The 24,303-nt window shown below is 35.8% G+C and overlaps 1 protein-coding gene across 2 annotated transcripts; it reads left to right on the top strand.

Annotated features, from left to right (window-relative positions):
* The first annotated feature begins 203 nt into the window (after window positions 1–203).
* LOC142225417 (uncharacterized) lies at window positions 204–12,953 on the top strand. 2 transcript variants are annotated; one of them, XM_075295164.1, is made up of 3 exons: window positions 204–465; window positions 594–794; window positions 11,802–12,953. In XM_075295164.1, exons 2-3 carry the CDS (start codon window positions 784–786, stop codon window positions 12,604–12,606), a joined length of 816 nt encoding a protein of 271 aa, XP_075151279.1. In that variant the 5' UTR covers window positions 204–465; window positions 594–783; the 3' UTR covers window positions 12,607–12,953. The 2 variants fall into 2 exon arrangements, with proteins under 2 accessions (XP_075151279.1, XP_075151278.1); XM_075295163.1 differs by having other exon boundaries at window positions 204–794.
* Window positions 12,954–24,303: the final 11,350 nt, after the last annotated feature.

Genomic DNA, 24,303 nt, shown 5'->3' with positions numbered 1-24,303 from the left:
CCCGTCAAACGACGGTCGAAAAAAAACAAATTGTTTTTGTTCTCGCACCACAAATTTCATTTTTGGAAAATGCATTTCTATATAAATAAAATTTTGCAGAAAAATTCTATAGAAATAACATTTTGCAAAAAAATTCTATAAAAAAAATTTTTTCTATAGAAATAAAATTTTGCAAAAATTTCCTATAGAAATAACATTGTTGAACTCCGTTCCACAACTGTTCTTAGGTTATTATTAACTTTTTGAAAATTTTGAATAATGTTTGAATATTTGAATTTAACGAAAATAATTGAATTGCCAATACATAATATGAATTATTGTTATCGATACTTGAATTCAACCTTTATGCGATAACTCTAAAGCTTTTACTCAAAATGAATTTAATTGTTGTAAATTCTAAATCATAATGTCTGACTGACACTTCGTTTGTTGTAAAACTTCACTTGTGCTTCGTCATTGCCCTTGGTAAGCTGCCGTCATCCTGAATAAAACCATACTTTTGAATTCTTAAACTTAAACTTTGCCTTTTGCTTTCTTCTCTTCTCGTTACAACAAAAATCTTTACATTTCCGAGAGTTAATCTTTATCTACAGTCCACTAAAGGAAACACCTCACGGATTTGTACATGATCCTTCAAACCGTCAAGGAACTGAGAAGAAACTTTTAATCTTGGATTACGTCCACTGTCTTGGAAAAGCGTTTGCATTTAACTTGGGATTACGTCCTCCACATTACACAAACCGCAGACTTGCCTATCCATTTTTTCATATTCTCAAAATCATTATGGACAAAAGGTACGTGAAATTTATTATATTGTGAACGTTTGAGAATATCAGTGTTTGGCTTATGATTTAGTGGCAACGCAACGGTAGAATAACTTTGTGATCTGAATAATTATTTTTTACATGACTTATGGTTCTGATCTCGAAACTTTAACCAGAAAGCACATAGTCAGAAATTCTTCTTACAAGTGATCGATGTTAATTGTAACACAGATTGTTGTTACAGAATGCAAATTTGAACTCTGTTAAATTCTTTGCAAAAGAAGCAAAAAGCTGTTTAACATTAACCACTGTAAATTGTAAAAAGTTTGCTTTACGAGCAACTCTAACATAAATTCCCTTACTACTTACCCTTACATACTTACCCACGGTTTATGTTTACGACATTCGTGGATACTTACCTTCAACATATTTAACATTCGTACCAGAAATATTTGCAACATTTACAATTGTGTATATAGTTTACGAAACCGCAACATTTGTTTGCAACATTTTAAGATACTTACCTTGATATGCAAACCTAACATACTTACCTATGCTATCCACACTGCAGCCCTAACATACTTACCCATGTTATCCACACTCAACCACAAAACGCGTTAACAGCCATATTCAACAAAGCATCCATCTTCAACGTTATATGTAATCTCAGTCACTCTCCGATATAATTTTCAACATTCATAGAAATTTTCTGTTTGTCCGCTGACAAACATCGAATTAGCATACATACAGCGATACATACACTACCTATGCCAGTGTTGCCAATTTGGTGCTTTTAGCACCAAATTTAGTGCTTTTTGATTTCTAAAAAGCACCAAATTGCCTTTTTGGTGCCTTTTCAAAAAAAGCACCAACTTGGTGCTTTCTGGCATTTTCATTTAGTGCTTTTGGTGTTTTTTTTTATTTTGAACAGTATTAAGTTTAATTGATACAAAAATTTTGATTAGACTTTCAAGAGCCGAAGAAACTCAAATTTATTGCCAAATATAGAATTTGATTGTTATGAAGTTGGTATTGATTTTTTTTTAATTCATATTGTTATTTAGGGTATTCTGTAGGAAAGTCGAGCGATGAGTGCCGAATTTTTGAATTTGGTAAAGATGTCATTAAAAACGTTTGTATTAAATTCACAAAAGCACGCACAACTGAAATAAGCAATAGACTCCTTCCATATATTAATATTTTGAAAGTTGAAAAACATCACTGATCAAAATGAATTGGACGAAAGCATTAAAACTGATCAAAGCGTATACTTGAATAGCGGTTCATAATGGTGAGTACTAAGTTCGAATTTTGCCGCTAAAGTGAAAACTATATTAGTAAAAAAGGCATAAAATTATGCATATTTGTTGCAAATTTTATTATAAATTGATGGGGAATAGCCAAAATCAAATTTTCACAAAGTTTGTATTCCTTACAATGAATGAAAAGTAATTTTTGCTATTTTAGCAGCTAAACTCGATCTTAATACCCATTAACTTTTGTGAATTGAATTTTAAGAAGTTAACTCGATGTTAATACCCACCTTAACTTCTTAAAATTCAATTCACAAAAGTTCTATAATACATCTTCGGAAGTTTTTTTTTTTTTTTTTTTTTTTTTTTTTTTTTTTTTTTAGTAGAGCATTTAAATTTCGATTTTGTGGTGGAAGGTGGTATGTTACAATTTATAACATATTTTTGGTGCTTTTTGGCCTAGGGGAGTTGGCAACACTGACCTATGCTTTGATACATACTCTACACACATAAGTGAATTCTCTTAAGTTACCAGTTTGCAAAAATTCTCTCGAAAGCTGACTGCGCAGCCAAAGTTAAAACGACAGTCAGAATATTAACATTACTCTCTTATTTTGAAGCACATTGCACATGCCACCAATCAATACTTCAGATGATTTGTCTTGTTCTCTGATTCATAGTTGCCACATACTTACCGACTTTTGGGCACAACTGGATGCTAATTGAGGCATAGTATATTTATTCTCTAGAAGCTAATTGTGTATAGAAGACAGCCAACATTTAAAAAGTTTAATTTTAAAAATTTACTTTGCTTTTGTCTGAAAATTGTTGGTGATTGGGAAATATAATAAATTCAAAGTTAATATTGCAATCCCGAATTCACACTACAAATCATAGAGTGTGCCAAACGAGTTGGCATCTCTGCTTTCGTCGAAAAAAAAAAATAGAGAGAGGTAGAGTGTCAAAGCCGGTAGAGTGTCATTTGGATAAGAATTTCTTAGAGTGAACATGTAAAGTTGAGGAGCTGAAAGAAAAAAAACGAATTTAAGAAAAAGTCAAAAGTAAAACCTAAGAACTAAAATTTGAATGTTTTATGAATTTGAAAACTGAGACACATAAAGGAAATATTGAATTGGAGATACATAAAGTAAATATTGAATTTGAAAGAATTGCCTACTATTTTGGATTGCCTATTGCCTATTGACTGATGATTGGATGGTTGAATGGATTATGGATGTGGACGAAATTTCTATTGCTTGGTATTCTGGTTGAAATGTGGACGATTTGATGTTTTTTCTAACGGTGCTTGGACGGTGTGAAGTATACATTCCTCATTGATTGTGGGTTGGTAGCATCAACAAGACGAAAAGGGAACATCAATACGTACATTGGTGAGTGGATGTTGATACGTATGTAGAGTTGCCAACAAGGTATCAATCAATAACACGACTAGAAGAAAAGTGCTTAAATAAAAATCTCACAAAAATTGTGAGGGTTTTGAAGTCACAACATTGTTCTGACAGGAAGAAATATAATTACCATTATCATTATTATATATTGGAACTATTGATTTGAAGGCTTTTCAAATTTCAATAATTATTTACTCAATGATACACAATTGAATTATATACGGAAAGAAATTGAAATTTATACGAAAAATTATATGAAATTTATATGCAAATTATAACACTGAATTTTACACTGAAAAAAATTTCAAAAGAAAATTATATAGAAAACATACAATTTTATTATACACTGGAAAATATATCTAAGAAACCTATTTGGATGCTGGTTTTCAATTCATAAAGATTGGAGGCAAATATATACACATATGTATGTTTATATATAAAGTTAACTGAAATTTCCCTGGGCTCTGGGAAAATTGCTCTACATAAAAATTTTTTTTTCTAATTTTGTGTTTGTACACGGGAATATTTGAAAACATTTTTCAATAATTTTACTAACGTTTGTACCAAAGGTCATCAGATATAAGTATATCCCATCCGATTTCATATTGGCATATGCAAGTTACACAGGGAATACTTACTTATGAGTGAAAATATTCATTTCAGAAATTCGTAATACTTACCTTCAAGAAAAAATAACACTTACCTTTGAAATTTAGGACACTGGAGAAAATACTTACCTACACTCGGAAAAATACTTACCTACACTCGGAGAAAAAGTGACTTTATATTTCACTAAAGCCAATTTAACTTTATTTTAGTTCATGGAGTTTGGAAAAAGTTTCCTTTACTCTAATAATCTCTTGCGTACATTCGATAAATGAACTAAGAGGCGTGAAAAAATTACTCAAAAAAAAAAAAAAAAGCATTACCTAATTCGTATTTCTCGCAAAATAGTACATTATTTATTTGAGTTTGTAATTTTTACTGCAAATACGATCATCGTAAACTTCATGTGTCACTAAAGGCATTCTTGCAAGTTGCAATTATCAATTTTTTTCATTCGAGCTACAAAATTTTCTTCGAAAAGTGAAAATTGAATTTGTCGAAAAATATATACTTATTTGTGGTATCGACAAGTTGCCAGCGTTTAATACTGTTTAGTAGGAATTTTCTAAAAATATTCAGAATTTTCTGAAAGTAACCGAAAGTGTTCTTCTTGGTGGATTCATTGGGTTGTCAGTGTGTAAAGAAAATATATGCCTATAATACGAAATACCTACATATGAAAGTGAGAATATAGCACATCAAAATTGAGGCTACTTACTTGCCTGAAATTGCTATTCTTAATTCTAAGAATGAATTTTGTATTTCTTTGAATTCGGGTGTTGGTTTACACAGAAAGAAAAGTGAACTGGATTGTTCCTTATCGTGGCAATAAAGATTGAATAAAAGTGAATGCTAACATCATTGTTATTATCGTTACCATATTAACTACGATGTAGTTTATTTCAATTGTGAAAGGTGTACGAAATTTTCTTTCCGGCTTGAGTTAGCATTGTCTTTATTTTATTCCAAGTTTATTCATGAGCAATTTTGGGGCATACTTACAATAAAGAATTTCATTAGCTGGAAGAGTCATATGAAATTTTGAAAATTGACTAATGCAACATTATTTTTTCTACGATAAGGAGAAGTTCACTTAGCACCAGTTTTGGCGACTTTTTTTTACATATTGAGGCATTTGTATTTATTTCATTTGGGCAATCCTCTTTTATTGAGTCAATTGGATATTCTTTACGAGTTTCGTACTTTGAATCTCTGGAATTGCCATAGGTGACTACAAGTTGACGTTATCAAATTTATTTGTAGCACAAAAGGAGGAAAGTTGTGCTCGATATTCCTTGGAATTTTTTGTATTTATTACTCTTCATTTGAATAAGGCGTATGTTTGATCGCTATTGTCCAAGTTCGTGGATAAAATTGTCATAGCCCAAAAGCATTTGGGTGAGGTAATATTTACGCGACGATACGCATACACATTGTGGGATTTGCCGACATTTGGGAAAGTGGTTTGTGCTAACGCGCAACTGCACAAGTTGTTATGGTAAAATTTGAATTATGTTTGTGACAATCCATTCTCAATAGATTTTGATCACAATCTGAATTTACGATTGAATGTTTCAAAGAAAATCTTGATTGTCACACTTGATCGAAGCTTTCGTACAAACTTTTTATGGATTCTTATGATCACATTTGCGGTTAAAGTTGCTTTGAGAGAAAATACATATCAATACAAAGTTATATGCTGACTTCTAAGAGATTCTCTAGCGAGAAATTTCAACTTTGTTAGATTTCACTGTTTCTTTTTATTTTGGCTCTCTTTGTCGGCGTAAATCACTTGTGGATTTGATGTTCAACCCTCTACGGGAGAAGAATTTTATTTATGAACTGACTCAATTGAGTTTGATGGAATTACTGTATGCTTTTTGTTTAATGTGATCATAGCATATGATTGGAGAATTTGACATTACGACATATTTTTCACGATTTGTCACAACACTGTATTACACTGTGAATATTTTCATGAATTCTTTTCGACGCTCACAGTTTTCTGGATATTATATAGTTGATATTGAGGAAATTACTTATGAAGTGGTTCACTGTTGGATTTTATACTGATTTCTTGCCATCTTATTTGAAATTGCTCTTGTGGAGTTTAAACATATATATGAATTGAATTTATTTATCTGGAACGAAGTTTTACTTATTCCTATACGCGAATTGACTTTGCGTGTGAAACTTTGATTGGTTTGCTGAATTTTTGATACTAGTTTACTTATACTGTATACTTATACTTTACTGGAAATTTTTTTAATATATTGCTCTCGTGGAGTTAAAAGTTTTTAATAGTACAATTACTCTGTCTTACCTCAATTTAACATTTTTTAGAGGTAAATATCAAGTAAATTTCTTGTCGTTTAAATCCTTTTTTGGGTTATAAAACGCGGTTATTTCAAGCTACTGGCACATCTTTGGAATTGAGTCTGCACATTCATATTACATATTGACTTTGAGTTTTGGAACTTTGTTTTTTTTATTTACTGCAAAAATACTGAACCCCAATTACTTGTTTACGATTTGTAATGGCTTCACAAAAGTTCATATTTTTTTCGGACCAAGTCGTCACTTATTGCGCCAACTTCAGTGCTATTGATACTTCTGAGCACAGACTTTCAAGTCTGCAAGTTGATCTTGAAGACTTAGAACGGCGTTGGCAGACTCTCACTCAGGTATACGAGACAGAGATGGTTACTGATAGCGCTAAGGCGGAGAAAGAGTCAATACACGCGAAGTTTAATGAGTCTATAAGGGCTTATAAGAAATGCAAAGCTGATATGTTGGACTTGATTGAAATAGAAAAAAGAGCGATGGAGCGATCTGCGCGTCCTCAAGAAATACTTGGGACCACATCGCAGGAGGTGACTGGGTATTCTTTGAAAGTCCCTCCATGCGATACTGAAATGTTTGGTGGTGGTTATGACAAATGGCCCAGTTTTCGAGACATGTTCTCAGCCATTTATGTCAATCACCCAAAATTGTTTCCGGCACAAAAGTTATTTCACTTAAGGGCAAAGACTCGTGGGGAGGCTAATCAGATTGTAAAACAATTCGCATTAACTGATGACAACTTTCACTTAGCTTGGGAATCCCTACGTCAACGTTACGAAAATAAGCGCATACTTATTAATCATCAGCTCAGGAAAATATTTGAAACTGAGCGCGTAACTTCGGAAAAAGGAAAAGCTCTACGAAACTTGCAGTACACTATAAACAATTGTCTTTCTATATTGAAAACTTACAATATATCGGTCATGTCGTGGGATCCATTCCTTGTTTTCTGGGTTTCATCAAAACTTCCGGATGAAACTTTGACAGCCTGGGAAAATTCGTTAAGCGATCATAAAGAAATGCCATCTTGGGAGCAATTGGACGACTTTATTTCAAAAAGATTAAATATGTTGGAATCTATTTCTGACATGAGGAAGCCTTCAAATAATACAAATGTGACTCAGAAAACTCAGACTTATCACACGAAAACTGATTCCAAAGTCCGATCTTGCAAAGCTTGCAAACTTAATCATTCTTTGAGAGCCTGTCTTAAATTCAAAACTTGGTCACTTGCACAAAGGAGAAAGTTCGTCAAGGACAACAAAGTATGCGCAAATTGTTTGTGTTACGGCCACACTGCGCAAAATTGTCAAAGCGAAAATGTTTGTCAGAAGTGTCATCAGAAACATCATACACTTTTACACCCAGATTCTGTTCAGGAGCCACAAGGTAGTCCACCACCTGAAGTCACGACATTTCATACGGAAACTGCATATGATAATCAACCTTCGACATCAGCTGCTGCTTATGGAAATTCAGTTTCACATGTGCAATCTAACTTTACTAGTTCTGCAGATTCTACTATTTTGCCAACGGCGTTAATCTATTTAGAACACTTAGGAACTAATTTAACAATACGGGCTTTTATTGATCAAGGATCCCAAGAATCTTTTATTTCAAGCAGACTTGTAAAGCGATACTTAATACCGACCAAGAAGTCATTTACTACCATTTCGGGATTAGGGGGTACTCTTCTTGAGAATTCTTCGAAACTTTGTCATCTGATTTTAAAATCTCGAAAATCTGATTTCAAAATTCGTACAACTGCGTTAGTTATTTCAAATATGAATCACTTAATGCCCTCTTACCCAACCCAGATCTCTAACTGGTCAGATTTGGAAAATATTGACTTAGCTGATCCCTACTTTTACAAACCCGCGCAAATAGACATGTTATTAGGTAGCGACATTCTTCCATTCATCTTGAAATCGGGCGTGCGAAGAAATATATCTGGAAGTCTTCTTGCACAAGAAACTGAATTTGGTTGGATTTTGAGTGGCCCTCCAAAAACTAGATCTACTCAAGTGTTTGCGAATTTTGTGACTTGTACTGATTCACTTAATACTGAAATTAGAAAATTTTGGGAACTTGAAGAAGTTCCAACTTCAAAAAATTTGTCTGAAACTGACATGTGGTGTGAAGATTTTTATCGGAAAACTACTGTTCGCCAATCTGACGGGAGATATCAAGTTAGATTACCCTTTCGTCAGGATCTACCCAAAGACTTAGCTCTAGGACCTTCAAGACCAGCTGCCCTCGGTCAATATCTTCATATGGAAAAGAACTTGAAAAAATCGCCTCAACTTGCTGAAGAATACACTGCTGTTTTATCTGAATATTTAACACTTGACCACATGGAGATAACGTCTTCCTCAGAAATCTGTCGTGACTCTGCATATTTTTCCTTTTATCTTCCACATCATGCAGTCGTAAAACCTGAAAGGTCATCTACAAAAGTACGTGTGGTATTTAACGCCTCGAAGAAAACTTCGACGGGAGTCGCATTGAATGATATTCTGCATACTGGACCGATACTACAAAATGAACTGATGAATGTTGTACTACGCTGGCGTTTCTTCCGATACGTGTTTAATGGCGATATTCAAAAGATGTATCGCCAAATTTATGTTCATCAGGATGATAGACAATATCAGCGCATTTTATTCCGGGAAAATACGACCGAAGGGATCAAAGACTTTTGCTTGAAGACTGTTACTTTTGGAGTAAACTGTGCTCCATACTTGGCTATTCGCACACTTTTACAATTAGCCGAAGAAGGAAAAACTACTCATCCCACAGCTTCACATATTTTACGAAACCAAACATATGTTGACGATATTCTTTCTGGGGGACATTCATTAACTGAGACCAAGGCTTACTTGTTAGAACTTATAGATCTACTTAATTCTGCTGGGTTTCCACTTAAAAAGCTTACGGCTAATCACCCACATATTCTTCGCAATGTGCCCCCGGAAGATCTTCTAAATGAAGATTTCTTGAAACTTGAAGATACCAGCGAAACAAAAACATTAGGCATTCGGTGGAATGCCATGTCAGATTCTTTTTTCTATGTCGTTTCAAATATTGCTCTTCCTACCTCACCGATGACGAAAAGGAAAATATTATCTATTGTGGCAAAGATATTCGATCCCGCTGGTTGGTTGGCGCCGATTATAGTTGTAGCAAAGATGCTTTTACAACAACTTTGGCTTGATGGAACTGATTGGGATGAGGAAGTCAAGCCTCACTCTTTTCAAAAATGGAATTCTTTCATCTCCAATTTTTCTGACATTGAGTATATCCGAATACCTCGTTGGATTTATTACGCACCCGACAGGCGTATTCAAATTCACGGATTTTGCGATGCTTCCGAAAAAGCATACTGCGCATGTATATATATCCGCATTATATCACCTGAGAACTGTATAACATCAAACTTACTTGTTTCAAAAACTAAGGTGGCACCTTTGAAAACAGTGAGCTTACCCAGGTTAGAATTGTGCGGCGCGGCACTACTGTCTAGACTTTTGAAATCAATATCCCAAAATCTGACTTTTCCTGTTACCGGTGTTTATCTTTGGTGCGACTCAACTATTACTTTGGCCTGGTTAGATAAACCGCCTTTCCATTGGAAAACCTTTGTCGCAAATAAGATTTCAGAAATTTTGGATAATGTGGGAAATGTAACTTGGCGATATGTTCCAACTACTGAAAACCCAGCCGATATTGGAACGCGAGGCTGTACTGCGGCAGAACTGAAAAATAATCATCTCTGGTGGCATGGACCAAAGTGGTTGGTACAACCTTCAGAATGTTGGCCAAAGTCTAAAACATTTCAGGAGCCAGAACTTGAGCGAAAAACTGTTAACTTCCAAATCGAGACACATATGGAAGACGTACTTGAAAGATTCTCTTCCTTCAGCCGAGCTCTACGAGTTGTATGTTTTATGTACAGATTTATAAGGAAATGTCAAAAGCGGAATTCTGACTCATTTGGGGATCAACTTATTACTTCAGCGGAAATTAGAACGGTCAAATTTCAATTAATTAGGCTGGCACAACTTAAATTTTTTCATGCGGAATATCATGCATTGGAAAATAAACAACCCATATCTTCTAAGAGCAAACTTCTGACTCTGAACCCGTTTTTAGATGAACGAAACTTACTTAGGGTAAATGGTCGTTTAGCGAACTCGGATCTTCCATACAACGAGAAGTATCCGATCATTCTGCCTGAACATTCTCACTTTTTTAAATTGCTTTTAACTTTTACCCACAAAATTCTTTTACATGCCGAACATCAAGGTATGTTACGGGCAATACGAGCTGAATTCTATGTGATACGTTTGAAGAACTCTGTCCGATCTTGTATTCGAAATTGCCGTACTTGCACAATATATAAACAGCGCATTCGAAATCAGATAATGGCTGCATTGCCTGAAGAGCGTTGTACTTTTTCACTGCCCTTTACCAACACGGGTTTGGATTTTGCCGGCCCATTCGATTTGAAAACTTCGAAATTACGAAACGCGAAACTTCATAAAGGTTATGCCGCTGTTTTCATTTGTTTATCAACTCGAGCTGTGCATCTGGAGGCGTGCTCCGAGTTGACTACTGAAGCTTTCTTAGCCACATTTGATCGATTTGTAGGGAGACGTGGTTTACCTAATAAAGTATTCTCTGATAATGGGACCAATTTTGTTGGTGCCAGCAAAGCACTCTCTCGAGAATATCGAAACTTTATACAATCTTCTGAGAAAGGTCTAGTTGACAAATACAATATTCACGGGTTCACTTGGCACTTTATTCCACCACATGCACCTCACATGGGTGGACTATGGGAAGCTGCTGTCAAAAGCATGAAATCCCACCTTCGAAAAGCCGCAGGCAATATTAAATTTACTTATGAGGAATTCTCTACTCTACTAGTTAGAATAGAAAGTGTACTGAATTCTAGGCCCTTGTCTCCTATAAGCGAAGACCCTTCGGAAATTACTGCTTTAACACCTGGCCATTTTCTTAGAGGGTCCGCATTGATTGCTGCACCAGAACAATGTACTGATAACTTGACTTTAATAAATCGATGGCAAAGATTGAAAACGATCCAATTTAATTTCGCAAAGAGATGGAAGAACGAGTACATCTCCAACTTGCAGAAGAGATATAAATGGAAGACAGAACAGCAAAATCTTAAAGAAGACGACTTAGTCATTATTAAAGACGATAACTTGCCGCCGACTGAATGGAGTTTGGGACGTGTTATTAAGGTATTTCGCGGTCCTGACTCAAAGGTCCGCGTTGCTGAAGTTAAGACACAATCTGGTACGCTTTTGCGTCCAATAGTTAAACTGTGTATTCTACCCGTTGCCAACTAAATTTCATAATCTTTATTCTCAAGTTCACAAGTTAATAAATTTACGTTACAGTACCTCATTTAGTCAGCCGAAATGCCGTATCTGCCATAACCGCCACATCTTAAAAGACTGCCCCGAATTTCAACGGATGGACGTCCTTGAACGGAGAAAGCATATGAAAGAACATCGCTTTTGTTTTAAATGCCTCTGTGCTTCCCACACACGCGAATGGTGCAGATCCAGAAAAACTTGCGTGGTATGCAATTACAACCACCACACAATGCTCCATGTCGATGATCACATGAGAAGGAAAGGACGACGAGATAACCAACCACACCATGAGAGCGCCAGAAAAAACCATCGGAAATCCCCTCATACGCTAAACAGAAGTTCTCCACCGCTAGTACGTGAAAGACTGAGCCAAAGACCAAAGAGACACATCTTCCTGCCAACCGCTCTAGCCCGAGTTTTGACACCAAACGGTCCCATAAAAGCACGGTTAATGTTAAACTCAGCTGGTCTACAAACATTGGTTCTGAAGTCACTGGTACAGCGTCTTCATCTACGTACAACCAGGAAAAACAACACCGAATTCTGCACACTGAATTTGCAGTCTTACTATGATCCAACCGTAAAAATTCAAATAACTGGCATAGTGAAGAACCAATTTAAGAATAAGAAACTTCAGTCCGTCTACAACCATCTGCCTAACTTGGCAGATCCACATTTTTTTAAACCAACTGACATAGAACTTGTAGTTGGAAACGATCAGTTGTCAAAGATCTTGTTGGCTGGCCTCATTCAGACATCGACCTCAATGCCCATCGCCCAAAGTTCTGTGTTTGGATGGATAATATCTGGAGCCTGTTCTTATTGAATTGCATTGCTGCAAGGGGGGCGGCATGTTGAACTCCGTTCCACAACTGTTCTTAGGTTATTATTAACTTTTTGAAAATTTTGAATAATGTTTGAATATTTGAATTTAACGAAAATAATTGAATTGCCAATACATAATATGAATTATTGTTATCGATACTTGAATTCAACCTTTATGCGATAACTCTAAAGCTTTTACTCAAAATGAATTTAATTGTTGTAAATTCTAAATCATAATGTCTGACTGACACTTCGTTTGTTGTAAAACTTCACTTGTGCTTCGTCATTGCCCTTGGTAAGCTGCCGTCATCCTGAATAAAACCATACTTTTGAATTCTTAAACTTAAACTTTGCCTTTTGCTTTCTTCTCTTCTCGTTACAACAAAAATCTTTACATTTCCGAGAGTTAATCTTTATCTACAGTCCACTAAAGGAAACACCTCACGGATTTGTACAAACATTTTTACAAAATTTTCAATTGAAATAAAATGTTGACAACATTTTCTATAAAAATAAAATTTTGCAAAAATTCTATATAGAAATAAAATTTTGACATTTTCTACCGAAATAAAAAATCGATAATATAGAATCGCATTCTTTTTTCGACTAAAACATTCTTGAAGTTCAATAAAATCCTGTTTTTGACTATGTCTTTCACAAAATCGAGATTTTCTTCCAACATGAACATGTCTGTTTTGCCATATTTGTAAAAGACTATTAGCAAATAAGGTTGATAAAGACTTTCTCAAAATATTAAAATATTTTGTCAAAGCTTTTGTACCATAAATCTGATATCGACTCAAAAATGTATACACAAAAGGTACTAAATCATTCGCGGGGGTACAACGGTACTGACCGGGGTGAAAAAGTTTTGAAAAAAGTACTATAGTTTCCATCCCTGCAGTCACTACGTGCTCATCCGAACGTTCATTTTCAACAATGAAGAGATTAAAGACGTATCTTAGAAATTCGACTAGCGAGAGTAGACTCAAAGGATTGGCATTAATATCGGTTCATCGCCGAATAAATGTGCCGACTGAAGAAGTAATTGATTTATTTGCTGCCCAAAAAGCCCGTCGGCTCAATTTAATATTATAACAAGTATATACGGCCGTAAGTTCGGCCAGGCCGAAGCTTATGTACCCTCCACCATGGATTGCGTAGAAACTTCTACTGAAGGCTGTCATCTACAATCGAATTACTTGGGTTGCGTTAACACTTGCCGATGTCAAGGTATCTTAAAACTTCCTAACACCGTCTTCTAAATTACAAGGTAGTCCATACGTAGTATGTATTAAACTAAAAAAGGCCGATTAAATAGATATATAATTAAGTTTAAAGTTTCAATAGAAATAAAATTTTGACAAAATAAAATTTTGACAACATTTTCTATAGAAGTAAAATTTGGAAAAAAATTTTCTATAAAAATAAAATGTTGACAAAATTTTCTATAGAAATAAAATTTTCACAAAATTTTCTATAGACGCCATCGACTGCCGCAAATCTCTCAATGAGATGGCTGAGCAGCATAATATTCACCTAATATGGGTGCCTGGCCATAGGAACATACCGGGGAACTGCGAAGCAGATGAGCTAGCAAGGCTAGGAACTACCTTACATATTCCAGGGGAACTAGAATCTGTTGGTGTGCCTCTGGCTACCTGCAAGCTCTTACTGCGTGAGAAGGCTGTCATGATGGTAAATGTTCGATTGGAGAATTGTAAGGGTTGTAACGACACCAAGCAAATATGGCCCCATTTAAACTTAAACCGCACACTAGATATGCTAGTGTTCTCGAGACGCCAGATTTCACTCCTGATATCTGCTATAACGGGTCGCTGCCTGATAGGCGATTTTGCAAAAATTATTGGTGCGAAGTATAATGACTATTGTATGAGCTGTCATGATGCGGAGGAAAAGGAATCAATAAAACACCTCTTGTGTGAGTGTAAGGCGTAAGCAAATTTTAGGGGCTTCAGATTACTGGCGGACCTGGAAAACGTTAACTTAAGCAGTCTGCTAATGTTTTTGGAACAATCTGGTTGGTTCAACAGAAGAAAATAATCGAGAAGGTTCAACGGTTAAAACTAGAAGTGCCCATATGCAATAGGTACTTTTAGTTAATGTGGTATCACAATGGACTGAATAGTCTAAGTGAGCCTGAATCTTAATCGGGCTGCCACTGTAACCTAACCTAACCTAACCTTCTATAAAAATAAAATTTGGAAAAAATTTTCTATAGAAATAAAATTTTGACAAAATTTTCTATAGAAATAAAATGTTGACAAACTTTTCTATAGAAATAAAATTTTTACAAAATTTTCTATAGAAATAAAATTTTGACAAACTTTTCTATAGAAATAACATTTTGACAATGTTTTCCATAAAAATAAAATTTTGGTAGATTATTTTTGGCTCGAGTGGCAACCATGAATATGAAGCGTTATGGACCAATTTTTGTGTGATTGGGGATCGGCTATATATAACTATAGACCGATATGGACCAATTTTGGCATGGATATTAGCGGCCTTATACTAACACCACGTTGCAAATTTCAACGGGATCGGATGAATTTTGCTCCTCCAAGAGGCTTCGGAGATCAAATTTGGGGAACGGTTTATATGGGGGCTATATAATTATGGACCGATATGGACCAATTCTTGCGTGCTTGTTAGAGACGACATTCTAACACAATGTTCCAAATTTCAACCGGATCGGATGAATTTTGCTCCTCCAAGAGGCTCCGTAGGACAAATCTGGGAATCGATTTATATGGGGGCTATATATAATTATGGACCTATATGGACCAATGGTTATTAGAGAACATATACCAACACCATGTACCAAATTTCAGCCGGATCGGATGAAATTTTCGTTTCTTAGAGGCTCCGCAAGCCAAATCGGGGGATCGGTTTATATGGTGGCTATATATAATTATGGACCGATGTGGACCAATTTTTGCATGGTCATTAGAGAACATATACCAATACCATGTACCAAATTTCAGCCGGATCGGATGAAATTTGCTTCTCTTAGAGCGATCGCAAGCCAAATTTGGGGGTCCGTTTATATGGGGGCTATACGTAAAAGTGGACCGATATGGACCAATTTTTGCATGGTTGTTAGAGACCATATACTAACACCATGTACCAAATTTCAGACGGATCGGATGAAATTTGCTTCTCTTAGAGCAATCGCAAGCCAAATTTGGGGGTCCGTTTATATGGGGGCTATACGTAAAAGTGGACCGATATGGCCCATTTGCAATACCATCCGACCTATATCGATAACAACTACTTGTGCCAAGTTTCAAGTCGATAGCTTGTTTCGTTCGGAAGTTAGCGTGATTTCAACAGACGGACGGACGGACGGACATGCTCAGATCGACTCAGAATTTCACCACGACCCAGAATATATATACTTTATGGGATCTTAGAGCAATATTTCGATGTGTTACAAACGGAATGACAAAGTTAATATACCCCCCATCCTATGGTGGAGGGTATAAAAATATTGTATACACACCTATGCATAAATAACATTTTGTACACATGAGATTATATGAATATTTTGAACCCCCCCCCCGAATTAAAATCCTGGCTATGGCCTTGATTACACATCGATGGTCAATATTTTGAGCAAAATGATGGAAGAAAATTCTCTAAAAATGCAAGAGAATTCTAGAAAAATGATGGAAGAAAATTCTCTAAAAATGCAAGAGAATTCTAGAAAAATGATGGAAGAAAATTCTCTAAAAATGCAAGAGAATTCTAGAAAATTGGAAGAAAAATTCGACGAAAATTCAAAAACGATGGACGAAAATTCTAGAATTCTAAATGAGAATATTCAACAAATTGCTGAAGGCATGGAAAAACGTGTGGACCATATCGAAAGCCAAATTAGGGAGCTGGATAAGAAGATTATTTCTGTGGATGAGAAAATTATGGTTCATGATGAGAAGTTTCTACACATTGAAAGAAAAATGTCAGAGCTGGAAATTAAAGGTGGACTAGTGCGCGTTATCGAGGGCTCGAAAACCAAACCTCCTGTTTTCGATGGCTCAATTTCATTTGATGTATTCAAATTCCAATTCGAAATGGTTGCTTCTAGAAATTTATGGAATGACAATGACAAAGCAATTGAACTTCTATTGGCATTAGAGGGCAATGCCGGTAATGTGATACAAAGCATTCCCGCTGCCTCTAGAAATAATTATAATGAAGTAATAGCGGCACTTCAACGTAAGTACAGCGGAGAACATAAGCAAGACATCTTCAGAATGGAATTAAGAGGAAGAGTCCAGAAGTCAAATGAGACTCTACAAGACTTTGCAACAGAGGTTGAGCGGTTGGTGCTTTTGACATATCCAGGAGAAAGTCATCCACTTGTGGACCGCATCAAGATCGAGACCTTTGTGAATGGAATTAGAGACCCTGATATAAAATGTGCAACATATGCGTCACAAAAGGCTACATTCTCAGAAACAGTAACATTTGCACTTGCACAAGAAACTGCGAGATTGTTAGCACGACCTCAAATTCACAAGGTACGCAGAGTGGAGACCGAGCAAGATGAATCAAATTCCGTGATTGACTCAGTGAAAGAAGCCGTTAAGTAGGCAATGCAAGAAATAAAGCAGGAGACAACTAAATCCAGAATAAAGTGCTATAACTGTGATAACCCTGGACATGTTGCTCGTGAATGTAAAGCACGTCGTAAGCGATCAAGATCGAAATCGCCTTCACCACCAAACAATAGCCATATGTGGGTGAACCCACAGTCCAGTGATTCACAGTTAAACTAAATCGAGGTAGTTCAGCGGGGCAAGAGCTGGCTCACACATGTGATGGCCCCACAATCTCTATAGCAATAGTTCAACAGAAAAATAACAATTTGACTATTGTGGGTGGTATTAATGGCTACAAGCGAACTTTGACGTTGGATACTGGTGCATGGAAATCTATCATTATATCCGATTTAGTAAGAGGAAAAGTTACACCACTAATTGGAGTCAGATTACGCACGGCTACAGGTGAACCCGCAACTGTATATGGAAAGGTTCCTATATATATATACGCCTCAATATAAAAACGTAACAATTGGTGTCGGAAGTGAAATAACGGAAAAAAATCTGTAATGAAGTTTAATCAGCTTCGAGTGGAAGACTTGAAGAAGGAATTGAGCAAAATGGAGCAGCCGACTACAGGAAACAAGGCTCAATTACAAAAGCGACTACTGGAAGAGTTCAAGCGGCGAAGTATTGACATCGAAGCACATGAGTTCGATTATAAGGAAGATCTTGACGAATCAGTAGAAGCCAGCGCCTTGGAAACTCCATCTGAAGCTTCTAATGTTGTTCATTAGACATCGCTGGTAAATATTGTGAGCAAAATGATGGAAGAAAATTCTCTAAAAATGCAAGAGAATTCTATATATATATATATATATATATATATATATATATATATATATATATATATATATATATATATATATATATATATATATATATATATATATATATATATATATATATATATATATATTTAAGATTGCACTAAATACCATCATCAACATGTGCCAGCCAAACAGACATAGCGTCGCCAAATTACCTGACAACGGTGTCAACGAAACCTAGGAAAACGAAGTGCATGCAGTTTCCCACGTAACTCGACCGGCGTGTGTAACAATGCATCTACATCAGCAAATATTCTTTAAGTAATAAGTTTTATTGATGTTTAGTTTTAAGTCAGTTCTGATTTTAACTTGAAACAATAAAGTACGCAGACCGTGAAGGCTGCGATACCCTTTTTAAAAAAATAAATTAATATAAATAAAATTAATTGGCGCCCAACGTGTCAGGATAAGACCCCACAAACAAAAAAAGGGTCAAGTGATAAATCAGAAACTCGTGATAAAGTGTAAAAAAAGTCCGAGGAAATAAGGCCCCCTAGTAACGCAAGTAAACGGGAGACATTTAATGTGTCAGCCGCATTGGCAGGAACAATAGCATAAAAAATAAAAATAAATTGTGTTAATGGAAAAATAAATAAAATTGACAAACTTGGAATAATTTAAAAAAAAAGAGAAAAAAGAAAAATATAATTGTGTTAAAACTGATACGAATGTTAATTCTGAAATAAAAAAGATAAAGGTGATATTGAACAAAATATATAACTACAAGAAAATAACAATTGAATTATGAATAAATAAATAAAAAAACACTGTGAGAATTTTAATTAATGAGCAATGGAACTAAATGGAAATTAAAGGTGAAAAAAACTTTGTTAAAGTGATTAAATTGACAATAAAAATAAATACAATTAAATAAAATAATTTGTGAAACAAAACCAAAGCAAAATAAAACGTGTAAAAATTATTAAATGAACAATATTCATCAATGGAAAGCAGCATTTTTATGTAAGAATTTTTAGAATAAGAATTTTTATAATTTAGGAGATTTATTAATATAAGAAAAGAAAACGCAAAAAAAATGACAGAAATAGACGAAATCACTGAAAGGCTTCAAAAATCCTTCTAACCCCATCCCAAATTCCACGGGTGCTACCTCGAAAGTAGGGGGCTTAACGCCCACACAACAGGAAGATGTCCGCTCCATCATAGCCAGTTTTTTCCGAAGGGATATTCACGAAGAGATAGGGGACCATCCTATCGGTCAGATTAATATAAAGGAACTAGATTCCCGACATTGTTAAGAGTCTAAGAGAGTTCTCTGGTCATCCAGGAGAATTTAATTCCTGGCGGAAGTCGGTGGATAGAATACTAGAACTATTCGATGGCATAAAAGGATCGGGAAAATATTTCGCCATCGCTATACGATTAGATCGAAAATAGTTGGGGACGCGGACACCGCTTGACTGGGGTAGGATAAAAAAGTGTCTCATGATGCACTATTCGGACAGACGCGACATTAGTACCTTGGAGTACCAAATGACCTCATTATGGCAAGGGAATATGACAATTACGGAATTCTACCGTGCCGTATACCAACACCTGTCATTGATATTGGACAAAATTTCATGTCTCGATTATGATGATAAAAGTTTAACGAACATGACTAATGCCTATAGGGATAAAGCGTTAGACACCTTTATTAGAGGACTGAAGGGAGAACTGCCGAAACTATTAGCAATCTCCGCTCCTAGTTCTTTACCACAGGCATTACATATTTGTCTCAAATTGGAAAATATGAATCTGAGAACTAGTCATGCTCTCGGTCACCTAAGGGGACCAGGAATCAATCATCCTAATCCCTTACCAAAACAAGGATTTTTCCCAGAATTGACCCATGTAGGAGGACCACCACGGCATCAGCCTAGGCCTCCACTTCCACCAAGGATGCAGAAGCCAATGTTTCCCACTAATGTGAACAATTGGGATCAAAATCGTCCATCTGTGCCCAACTTCGGGTACCGACAACAATTTAGACAGCCATATCAACAGGGGCCGCAATTTTTCCGAAATAATCCTTCGGGCAACAGCAACAGAGACCTCAACCCATGGAAATTGACCAATCTATTCAAACTAGACAAGTTAATTATGTAAATCGGCCACAATTTAATACCTTTAAAAGACCAGCAGGACCTTTCCAGGGTCCGATAAATAAAATTCAAAGGAATTTCCACTTGGAAACAATGGGTAATCAAGATTCAGAGTATAATCAGATTAATGACACTCATGATTCAACGAATCCAGGATCATGGGAGATTGACGCCGTATGCTCTGAGGAGTACGACGAAGTCATGGTCAGGGAAGAAGTTGAAGATTATCTCCATCCATTTGATTACGGCAAGGAGGAATACAACAAAAATATTGATTACCCTTCCAATGAATTAAATACGGATCTTAATTTTTTTTGGTTAAATAGTTCCTCGTTGCCATATTTTATAATCAAAACGAGGAACAGACTGGACCTTAAAATTTTATTGGACACAAGCAGTAATAAAAATTATATCAAATCGAGTTTAGTAAAAGAACCCCTACCTAATCAGGAAATATTTTCGGCAAATGCCTTCTCGGGAAACGTTTTAGTTACCCATCATACCATCATAGACGTATTTGGTGAGGACACCGGACCCATCAAATTCTATATCCTACCAGGATTAAGGACCTTTGATGAAATATTGGGTAATGACACTTTGAAAGATTTGTCAGCAGTCATTTATTCTGCCGAAAATTACTTTTCGGTAAAAAATGGCCTCAAAATACCAATACATCAATATCTAACACAAAATGTTAATAACATCGAAATACGTATGGAACATCTAACCCCTCATCAAACCTCGCGACTTATGGAAATGGTTAAAAAGTTTAGAAACTTGTTTGCCGATCCTGACGAAAGGCTAACGTACACCACAAGAGTGATGGGAGAGATTAGAACTACAACTGACTCACCTACATACACTAGGAATTATCCATACCCGATGGCTTTAAACGATGTAGTTGACGAAGAAATTAGTAAATTACTTAGAGACGGAATTATAAGACCTTCCCGCTCACCATACAACTCGCCAATATGGGTCGTACCAAAAAAGGAGGACTCATCGGGAAAAAAGAAATACCGTATCGTTGTAGATTTCAGGAAATTGAATGCCATTACCATAGCCGATAGGTATCCAATACCAGAAGTTGGGGAAGTTTTGTCTCGTCTCGGTGGTAATAAGTTCTTTACTGTCATCGATCTCAAAAGTGGTTTCCATCAAATACCATTAAAAGAGCAGGATATAGAGAAAACTGCCTTCTCAGTTAATAATGGGAAGTATGAGTTCAATAGGTTGCCATTTGGATTGAAGAATGCACCTTCGATATTCCAGAGAGCACCCGATGACATACTTAGGGACTACATAGGTAAAATCTGCTATGTCTACATTGATGACATTATAATATTTAGCAGAGACGAGGAATCCCACTTAATGCATCTACAGGAAATATTTAAAACGCTCAATGCGGCAAACATGAAAATACAATTAGACAAATGTGAATTCTTTAAAAGTGACGTCGAATTTTTGGGTTTCTTAGTATCAGGCGAGGGCGTGAAAACTATTCGAAAGAATGTCGACGCAATAGTTGATATACCATATCCGAATATACTACGAAAACTGAGATCATTCCTGGATCTTTGCAATTATTATAGGCGTTTCATACAGGGATATGCAGATATTGCGAAACCCTTAACTTCCATGTTAAGAGGTCCATACGGAAATATACCCAAGTCGGAATCAAGCAAAGTCAAAATAACACTGGGTGATTTAGAGAAAAAGTCAATCGATGGGTTGAAGAATGCCTTACTTTCTAAGGATGTAATGCTTTATTACCCGGACTATGAAAAAGAATTCCACCTCTACACTCACGCGTTTAACACTGCTTCTAGACTTCTAGCACTAACCGTGCTCTCCAAGGGGAGGTCCAAATATTGGACTATTCTAATTCCAATTTGGTAGCAATGCATTCTGGATTAGCAAAAATTCAATCAGGTACATTCAAGATAATTCACACCATCGACCTACAAAACTACGAGGACGTTGTCGGACAATTCGAGGCCAACATCCTACACCCAGAGAAGGAATATGATCACCTCAAACATGTTTTAAGAGCAAAATGTTATTTTTGGGTGGTGACCATGTAACATGGTTTTCGCAACCATGTTATTTTCTCGGAAATCATGTATCTGATTTCGGCAAGCAGGTTATATTTGACGAGAAAATAACATTTTAGTGACAAACATGTTACATGGTCACCACACAAAAATAACATTTTGCTCTTGAAATATGTTTGAGGTGATCATATTCCTTCTCTGCGTGTAAGGAACACATCCCGTCATCCCCTAATCCCATACCTTTCCTTCACCATTACACAAATCAAAACACATATAGCAAGACTCAAACCAAAATTGAAATCAAAACGTTCAAAAGATTTTCTTGGAACAGCTTGGAAATGGCTGGCTGGCAGCCCAGACCACCATGATTTCGAAATTATTCAGAGGAAAATGTCCTGGCTAATACCAACAATCAAGTAATAATCAATAGACTAACAATCGATAAAATGTCTGAACTTACAACAATATCAAACGAAATTGTGAAATTCTTAAATTCTGAAAACTTTCAAGAAAACGAAAAAAATGTTAGAAATTAAGTATAAATTGGAAATATTAAAAGACGAAATTTCAAATATAGAATTGGCCATACACTTAGCTAAAGTAAATGTTGTAAACTCATTTATCCTATCATCCCTTGAAATAGAAATTCTAAATAAAATATTTGATAAAGAAGACATACCATTTAAGAGTTCAGATGAATTGTTAAATTTTTCAAAAATAAAGATAGCTACTGAAGGACAAAACATTATTTACATTATTAGTATTCCCACCACAGAATCAAAAAATTGTAAGAAAATTCTAATAAAACCTATAAAACATGGAAATAGTATTACTAGAATAAATTTTAATCATGTTTTGGATTGTGACAATAAAATATTTGGTATAAAAGAAACTGGCCAGTCTTATAATAGCTTAAGTATTTAGGTATCCAATACCAGAAGTTGGGGAAGTTTTGTCTCGTCTCGGTGGTAATAAGTTCTTTACTGTCATCGATCTAAAAAGTGGTTTCCATCAAATACCATTAAAAGAGCAGGATATAGAGAAAACTGCCTTCTCAGTTAATAATGGGAAGTATGAGTTCAATAGGTTGTCATTTGGATTGAAGAATGCACCTTCGATATTCCAGAGAGCACCCGATGACATACTTAGGGACTACATAGGTAAAATCTGCTATGTCTACATTGATGACATTATAATATTTAGCAGAGACGAGGAATCCCACTTAATGCATCTACAGGAAATATTTAAAACGCTCAATGCGGCAAACATGAAAATACAATTAGACAAATGTGAATTCTTTAAAAGTGACGTCGAATTTTTGGGTTTCTTAGTATCAGTCGAGGGCGTGAAAACTATTCGAAAGAAGGTCGACGCAATAGTTGATATACCATATCCGAATACACTACGAAAACTGAGATCATTCCTGGATCTTTGCAATTATTATAGGCGTTTCATACAGGGATATGCAGATATTGCGAAACCCTTAACTTCCATGTTAAGAGGTCCATACGGAAATATACCCAAGTCGGAATCAAGCAAGGTCAAAATAACACTGGGTGATTTAGAGAAAAAGTCAATCGATGGATTGAAGAATGCCTTACTTTCTAAGGATGTAATGCTTTATTACCCGGACTATGAAAAAGAATTCCACCTCTACACTCACGCGTTTAACACTGCTTCTAGACTTCTAGCACTAACCGTGCTCTCCAAGGGGAGGTCCAAATATTGGACTATTCTAATTCCAATTTGGTAGCAATGCATTCTGGATTAGCAAAAATTCAATCAGGTACATTCAAGATAATTCACACCATCGACCTACAAAACTACGAGGACGTTGTCGGACAATTCGAGGCCAACATCCTAAGGAACACATCCCGTCATCCCCTAATCCCATACCTTTCCTTCACCATTACACAAATCAAAACACATATAGCAAGACTCAAACCAAAATTGAAATCAAAACGTTCAATAGATTTTCTTGGAACAGCTTGGAAATGGCTGGCTGGCAGCCCAGACCACCATGATTTCGAAATTATTCAGAGGAAAATGTCCTGGCTAATACCAACAATCAAGTAATAATC

The sequence above is a fragment of the Haematobia irritans genome, chromosome 2 (assembly GCF_050003625.1).
Source record: "Haematobia irritans isolate KBUSLIRL chromosome 2, ASM5000362v1, whole genome shotgun sequence".
Taxonomy (NCBI): Eukaryota; Metazoa; Arthropoda; class Insecta; order Diptera; family Muscidae; genus Haematobia; species Haematobia irritans.
Note: the sequence above shows the minus strand (reverse complement) of the source record. Positions and strands in the feature narration are given on the sequence as shown.